This window comes from Glandiceps talaboti, chromosome 16 (assembly GCF_964340395.1).
Source record: "Glandiceps talaboti chromosome 16, keGlaTala1.1, whole genome shotgun sequence".
Classification (NCBI taxonomy): Eukaryota; Metazoa; Hemichordata; class Enteropneusta; family Spengelidae; genus Glandiceps; species Glandiceps talaboti.
The window spans coordinates 6,761,485-6,770,110 of NC_135564.1; the positions used below are offsets into that span (position 1 = coordinate 6,761,485).

At 36.9% G+C, this 8,626-nt stretch overlaps 1 protein-coding gene across 1 annotated transcript; it reads right to left on the reverse strand.

Moving 5' to 3' along the window:
* Positions 1-2,917: 2,917 nt before the first annotated feature.
* LOC144447559 (homeobox protein DLX-6-like) lies at positions 2,918-8,248 on the reverse strand. The gene is made up of 3 exons (XM_078137620.1): positions 7,942-8,248; positions 7,414-7,598; positions 2,918-3,232 (listed from the first exon to the last, which is right to left on the reverse strand). Exons 1-3 carry the CDS (start codon positions 8,246-8,248, stop codon positions 2,918-2,920), a joined length of 807 nt encoding a protein of 268 aa, XP_077993746.1.
* Between the last annotated feature and the right edge of the window lie 378 nt (positions 8,249-8,626).

The following is an 8,626-nucleotide window of genomic DNA, read 5'->3' on the forward strand; positions in this document are numbered from 1 at the left end:
ATTTACAAATATGACATAACCAGGACTCATTTCCAAAATGTCATGTCTGCAGCAACATGTTCTAGACAGAACAAATAAACACATTTTTTAGTAAATAGTAATGTTAGAAATCAGACATACTGCTAAAACTGAGAAGTGTTAAGTTCTATGCACTTTCACAATCTGAGGAAAGTATCGTCAATAAAATTATGCGTGAACATTAATATCACTAAAACATCAAGATAACAACTTTGTGCAAAACTTCGTCGTCACAACAATTAACTTAAAAGATTAATAAGCTGGTAATTAAATATGCAAGAATTTTTTAAAAGAATGGACTAGTTGAATAAGATATCATTTTTTCCAATTAAAACAAACATTGTCAAAACAATAATTTAAAATAATTACAATAATTATCAAACCTTGAAAACTAACGACTTGTACTCATTCATTTCTTGACTTATGAGTTGTATTGATTCAAAGTATTTTGATATTTGTTTCGCAGAATTTGCAAAAAAAAATTACTGATTTTGTACCACACAAGGACCACACGGAAGCCAACAACTCTACTAAACAAGTCACATAATGGCAGAAAATCCCGAAATCACGAAGACAGCTTAATGGCGATCAACTGGCATCGATTTGCTTGCCTCTAACTCTGAAAAGCCTAGAAGCATTGACACGTGACAGATGTTTGCGTCATTTATCAAGTAGTGAGACAGAGAATGTCATGACATTTCATTTACATCCCCCCTCTAAACCCACCATAAACGTGCATATTTTTAAAATTCAAATTCGCCTTTTCAATTTCTGCAGCACTTCGAAGTCACAATAGCCTTAAGGAATTCGTAGTATGTTAATCTCAAAATGAACATGTTTTTTTTTCTAACTTATATTCGGAGGATTTTTTGCAAAAAGTTTGGCGAGTTGATAGTAGCTGAATGATCCCACCCCTGTGACATTGGCAAAGCCGACTACACTATTCCCTGAGTGTTTCATGTTTGTTTCTGTTACAGTTACCGGCGGAGGTGGGAGTGACCGGGTGGGGTAACAATATTTTAGAAAAAAAACAGTCAAATAAAGGATAAAACTGAATACATGTATCGGAAATGTGAAATTTAATGCTTAGTTTTGCACATTCAAGTCTTGAGTATATTGATGAGTGACAGGTGAAATCCTGTCCCGGGAGATAACACGGTTTGGATACAGCACTCTTACTATGTGATAGAATTAAGTCTTTTACATTGGTTTTGATAGAAATGTCCTTAATTGAGTTGTCAACATCAAAACGACGAAGGCCAGTCACTGACAAGACATGAAATGAAATAGACACAATTCTGTGGCTAACTTTGTAAAATAAAAAGTGGTATTCCGCCTTTCAGTTAACCCCAAGAACGCCAACTTCCCCTCCTGTATATAATTAACTCATCACGCTCAAAGAAACCTTGTCATTGCTTCTCAACTTACAAAAGAAAGTAAGCTATGGCGAACATTGTTTTGATTTTAAACTGGATGGCAAAATGTCAACCTCTTTTTAAAAGATATTTGTAAAAAAAATACTTTATAGGTGATTAGTTTTGTTGACAATTATGAAAATGTAATATTGAGACATGTCTTCTACTGAGAAAATTAAATATTTCTCAGCCTATTTTTGAAACGCCGTGACCACAACATGTGATCAGGAGTAATACCCCCTTTAGATTTTCCTACCATATTTTTTGCCGATTACCATGGAAACTCCTGACACCGTAAACAATGAAATACGAGTTATCAGGATAAAAATCGTCGAAGTATTACAGGACAGACATTTTTTCTTCAAAAAAACAATAAAAATCTACTTATATTAATACAAAAGACCCAACATTACAGAAAGCTGACAATATAAATTATAGATAGTGCACATTCAAATGCTATTTATAGTTGATAGTCTTTTCCTTTTATAAAAAAATGCCAAAAACCCTTAAAATAGTCTTCAATTTGACTTCGCTCGAGGCATTTGAATAATTAACGAACACGATGTTGAATTGCAACTCGATACTCAACCTATTCAGTGATAGTGTCGGTCCCAATAAAGAGGGATATAGTCGCTATTAAAAATCCACCAGTTCTGACTCGTTGCGTGTCTTTTTTGTCATTATTTGTGTGACAATGATCATAATGAGACACCGTCCTATCAATTCTATTAATCTACCAGAAAAATAAAAAGCGTTCAAGTTGGCCTTGACTCGTTGAATAAATTATTTGCTGACTACATTTCTGGAACTAAAAAATATGTCTGAATTGTCAGAACCAGGTGAGTGTTGGACAGATTTTGCAAATACGTTCGAGATATGACGACTGCCATCATTATTCAAAGACACAGCACATTAAAGTTTCATTTGTGTGAACACTTTTATCAGATTCGCGTCTCTCCCTCTCAATATTCCGATCCGAGTCTCTGTGAGATTCACTAGTTAGGCTCATTACGAATGTTTGCTTGAACCCTGACTGATGGAATCACAGCAAGGGATGTAACCATGCATCATTCCCTTGAGTTGCTTGCCTTAGTTGCACCGTTTAATTTCAGCATGTCATTTCTGCTTCCCACCGGTTCCACCTCACAACCAGTCACCCGTACCGTTGTCGTTGTCCCGTCACACATGGCGCATCAGTCTTTAAAAAAGACCCTCGTTTATTCACCGCCGTGGAGTTATCGTTGTTCAGATAGTCGAGCAAAACGTTTGGAATACAACAGACTAGAGCGAGGGAGTTTTTGTATCCGCAATTTCTCGTCGGCGAGTCATTAAAAAAAAGACTCGCGAGTTTTAGTTTTGAGAACTTTGACATGGGTAAACAGAGTGCAAACGTAAAAGAAATATGAAGACTTACGAACATTCAAAACTTCTCTGCCATTCACTGTTAATAAATAACCATTTTTTTGCGACAAGCCCTCTAACCTTTATGTTAATAATTGGGGTTGTTGTATAGACGAGTTGTCCTGATGGTACCAGGAATATTGTGGCATATAATTACTGTTGTTTTTACTGGTACTAATGTCCCAAACAGGAGGCGAAGACGAGTTACTCATTGTCATCGGGGCAGGGTTTGGATTGTTCGGCGTCGGCGGCTGCGCCGTTTGGCTGTTTGCAGTAACGTTGGGAGTGTTTGGGGTACTCTGTTGTTGTTGCTGTGAGGGTGGTTGATGTGGGTGTTGTTGTTGTTGTTTCAGAACTTTCTTGTACTTTGACCGGCGATTTTGAAACCAAATTTTAACCTGTTGAGAGAGAGAGAGAGAAGCACTTACAACATTGTCACGGACACACCTTTAAAAGTCAAACAAAGAATAAAGAAAGAAGGAATAAACAATAAAAAAGTAGCACGATCCACATGTTGATTTCACTTGCATTAAAATAAAACATTTTTTAGCCACTAGACTTTTGAATCAAAACCTAATCCACCCTAGTGAATTGTTCAAATACACTAAATCTACTGTTTTAAGAATTGTTTCGGTAAATCGTCGGCAAAATCAGCAGGTGTGAATATATATAAAAATAGTTTAAACATGCCTAAAAAAACATCAAACTTGTTGCAAACAAATAAACAAACAAACAAACAAACAAACAAACAGACTAGTACTATTTGATGGGGGTAAATCACCAGAAAATGAATGTACGGTCAAGAATACATTAGATAAAACTTCCATGTGGTCAATGCCATGGTCAAGGTTTGGATGAAACAGGACGCCACGAATTTCACTTACAACGCAGTAGATATCGGCCTAATAAATCAAGTCATACTCGAATGATGAAATGTATTTCAATATGTATGCCTGAGTTCACTTATTTAATAGGGTCCCATTAACTTGTTGAAGATATAATAATTCATAAATAAAAGGCATGCTGTCAAGTGATATGTTGTAGCATGTTCTCTCTCATTTCCATATTCAGGAATTGTTAAAATGTTGTAATTTTTTGTGAAGTTATGATATCGCGTTTGTACCAGTTTAACAAGCACACAATGAGACCCATTAGAGAGAGAGGGAATATACAGTTTATATTTATATAGAGTTGTGTCATAGTTATATATTGCTATTAAAACACGTCGACGCACGAATCTATGCACTCCAGTTATTGTGTGTCACTGAGTCAATCTTATAAATCGTGATGTGGTTCTATGAAAGTTAACATGTCCATACAACTCAGATATTTTCATTGCAACTGATATATTAGATTCTAGTACCGTGTTTGATTGAAATTGGCTTGATAGTTTTACACTGAGTATATGTAAACAACAACAAAAGCTCAGATTCTGCACATGGAAATTCGACAACCTGTCTGAATGTGAAATGTAAGCACAATCAACGTCTAACTTGTCTCTATGAATTGAGAAAGCAGCAAATTATGAAATGGTTTCATAATATATAACAAACTGAAGTCAAATATTAAAATTGGAGTCAAAAATTAAAAGCGTGCTTCCATATAGAAAAACAATACTGTAAAGTCAGAAATATTTTACAAAAAAAAAGACAAAACAGATGTCAGCGTAACTGATATTGAGACGAAATTGTCTCCTGTATTTATCATTGTTCTACCATTCAATTTGGACTACTAGAACTCTAAATCAGGCCATAAGTGAGATGGCACGGTTAAACATCAAATCATTCTCAAATTCCCTGCCCTTTGACCCACGACTGATTATTCGTAAACCCCCTCCCCTTCCAAAAAAAGAGATGTTGATTACAGGCATAAGCATATGGAAAATACAATCTAGATTTTATTAATGTTATGAATATTGAATATGATAAATATTCCAATAGTTCTCATTAACTGACTAAGCTAGTGATATAGCTGTGATGACTTTAAAGGATAGAGAAATCGTAAAGCTATTAGTGTTTGTTGCAATTTAATATGTAGCTCAGCTTAGTATACCAGCTTCATTGGTTAACATAATTTCAGCAACAAGTCGAAACAAAAATTGTTGCATGCATTATATATATGTATGTTCAGTCAACAGTCGATTTTTATCAGTTCTGTTGAATTGAGGAAAATGATTTTGACATGAGGATTTTAAAAAGAAGAAGAAGTTATATCACTAATCAGGAGCGAACAATAAAAATGAAAATGATATAAGGATATAGTGGCGATCAGACCTGTACAGTAGAGTTCCACCGGGGGCTATTAATAATACTCACTGCAGTCTCTCTCATTATATTCTTGTACAGCAAAGGGGGGAAAAAAGCTTTCCCTGACATTTTAAATTATTTATATATTTATCCACATGTACAGCTTTACACTATAATGGCTTTCTTGTTAAAATCCGGAAATGGGAACAATTCGTTGAAAATGTCTTAATTTAGTGCTAACACAGTTATCCTGATTTCTCAATGGCTTGATAATTCTCCGGCTTTGCCGCGTTTGAAATCCGAAAGAGTGTAAAATTTGTGTAAACTGACACATCACCGGTAACAGTGTTATTGTTGTACATTCAATGGTGATTTGATATTCATTGCCGAGTATCCTGCTGGTAGCGTTAAAGTGCCATCTCTCGGATTCAGCGACTGATAATGAAATATCCCCTATGTACTTTATCATCTAAATTAATTTTAATTGGCCTCTATTGTTCATTCGTTCGGTATCAACGCATATATAGACGAGGCAAACCCTGGAGAAAGACTAACTGTTGATATGTGAAAAACATTCGATTATTATACATTAATATCGATAATCTCCCAAAATGTATTTTTCTCTCTCCAGAAAGTATTATTTATTTGACTTTTATGACTTGTATAGTGTTATCCCTGAAGCTATGTTAAATTGGAGCTTACCTTACAAACATAAATCTATTTAATTGTGCATGTGTTGTTCATAGGACCCTATTTCTCTGAAATCGGGTAACTCAAAACCTAGCAGAAACACTCGATTTTCTCCGCTATTGCTAAGACCAGAGGGACGCATCGAATCTCAATTATTGATCATTCTACTCCTGTCGTTAATCTGTACCAGTTTCTAACTTTTTATTAATTTTTTGTTAGTTCTCTTAAACAACGAAACTAACAAAAATTGGGCGCAAATTATCAAATGTGGGCATGAAAGCGCCGCCGTGGACAGCCCATGTCAACAACTCTCACGCTATAGAAATTTACACAGTTACGCTATGATATAATATCTATTCAACCCGACAATGGCCGATCGGGTTTTTGTTGAAATTTTCTCTTTATCGCGTTTTTTAATCTGTGAATAGCCTCTCTTTGATAACCAAGATGAATATTAATTAAAATACATAGACTGTTTTGAGATGTTGTCAATGTAGACTCAATACAAAGCGAACTAATGTCAACATACGAATGAATGTGTATAATTCAGGGGAAATAATCAAACGAGCTATAGGTTTCATTATCCTGTGACAACGTGACGGAGTCTGTGTTTAGTGGCGCTCCTTCCTGGACTTCTGAAAATTTGAACAGAAGGCGGCTAAAATAAACTAGGTATGGATTCGGTCGTAAGTGGTTGGCGATTCATAAATTTAAATCGTAGCGAGGGGGTTCACACGGAAGTTCGACATACACACACGTTAAACTCAGAATACGCAATTTGGAGATTGGTCATGAACTTCAATATTTTTGCGTTCACACGGGGAAACGGAATCTAACGAAATTCTCGTCTTCACAAAACGTATTACATATTGTGAATAGACAACACATTCAGAATAATAAAACCCACGACATGGGAACATTAACAGTAGCAAAAAGTGTGAGACGCATCAACACTTTCAAAAAGGGAGAGCGCAGGTCGCCGGATCGGCTCCAGTGCTTGACAAAGCAAAGGACTTACTAAACAAGGTTACACTCAACGCGTAGTGGCAGCAAACAACGACAAGAACACCCGAATCAACTGTTGATAATTTTTAAGACTAAGTTTGAAGAAAAATCCGCCAAATTCACAACTTTAGGCTGTAGTAACTCAAGTCACGCTAATCAAATTGAAATGTAAAGATACACGCGAGATTTGAATGATTGTTAGAGCTCGTTACCGTCAATTCAAGTAATCTTAACCATTATCAAGTAACTGTGAATTACAACATTGCTACGCCGGTGGTTTCCATACATGAATTTTTGGGATTATATGTCGACTATGAAACTGTACACCAAGAAATTCAATTTTACGTCATGTGACTAAGGACAGCTTAGTATATTACATATAAAAATACTCAAATATCTATTTGCAGTTGCTGGTAGGACGTTTTGTATTGAGTTAAATATCATTATGCTATCCGTTCGACATAATCACGGTAAACCGCTCGCCATTTTCTCTCTAATTGCATAAAAATGGTTATTAGACGGGGGCAGAACAACCAAGATAAATACATATATATATATATATAAATCATAAACGATTTCATTGAAAATTAGCAAGACAGCTACATTAATGTGCGTGTAGTAAAACTCCTTTCCCATACCTGAGTTTGTGTAAGTCCGAGCGAGGCTGCCAGTTCGGCTCTCTCTGGCAGTGCCAAGTACTGCGTTCGTTGGAATCGGCGATTCAATTGCTGAAGCTGCAAGCTACTGTATATTGTTCGTGGTTTCCTCATCTTCTTGCCTTTGCCGTTCACCCGGAGTTCGTTTTCTGATACTGTCTTCTCGGCTGTAAAAAATGAAAAAGACATAAACATGTATGTACTTTGCTAGTTCTGTGATTTACAGCATCGGGAAAGCGTTCAGCATTCTCATGTTCCTCGTAAAATGGGATTAATTTGGTTGCTAAAACTATTGTATTTAAAGAAAAAATCTTTGACTCGAATTGATCTTGTAATCTTTTATTGGCGATTGGTCGTATGATAGAATTGGTTATTGCTTTGATTGCAGTATGGTTCAAACATTGCAACCGCGACGCTTCAGTAGGCATGTGGGTTTCAGCCGAAATGGATGACTTTTTGTTGTTCGAGCGACTCGGAAATGGACACTGGTGTCAGTGACAAGGTACGTACCTTCCCTCGTCATCGTGGGACTTGTGCACGTTGTTGCTGTTTGATAAGGGTTTAGATAATGATGACTATGGTTTGCCATAGGGTTCATGTGAAACGGGTAGCCTAATGGTCGTGCATGTTGCGGAGCGCCGAACGGCGAGTCGTGTTGGGATGGACCGGTGGGTGGACATCGCATCGGTCCCGGGTAGTGGTGATGCGTTGGCGCACCGTATACCGGTCCTTGTTGCTGCATCTGTTGGATTTCCATGAAAGCTGATTTGGAAGCTTCGACGTCAAGTCCGTCAGCGAGGCTCGTCATTAAAGACATCAGCGGACAATTATCGAAGTTTTTTCCTTCCTCCTAGTCGCCGTGTAACTACCACTACTGTCAGAGAGTATGAACGATTTGTGCTTGTCAGCCTACGATCTATCTATCCTTAAGTCAATAAGCATTGGCCCCCACGCGGTAAAATTAATATGTATGTTTATAGGACACGCCCCTGACTTTAGAACTAGTACGATTGGCTCAGCGAATAATAGTCTGTAATTGTCCGGCACCGAATATTTAATTAGCTAGGATCGGACTGTTCGTAATTGCAAGCTATCGTACAGGCCAACGTCTCACTCTATTGTTCAGCTTTGTGAATTTGTCTAGTCGCAAGGCTCCAGACAGATAGGCGAAAACATTGAGAATCGACCAATACTG

What these genes read in the sequence shown, in the direction of transcription:
- LOC144447559 (XM_078137620.1), bottom strand. Translation starts at nt 8,248, where the DNA reads ATGTCTTTAATGACGAGCCTCGCTGACGGACTTGACGTCGAAGCTTCC. An exon ending in TCCCACGATGACGAGGGAAG is followed by an intron (nt 7,599 to 7,941) that starts GTACGTACCTTG and finishes CATTTTTTACAG; the next exon opens with CCGAGAAGACAGTATCAGAA. An exon ending in TCGGACTTACACAAACTCAG is followed by an intron (nt 3,233 to 7,413) that starts GTATGGGAAAGG and finishes CTCTCTCAACAG; the next exon opens with GTTAAAATTTGGTTTCAAAA.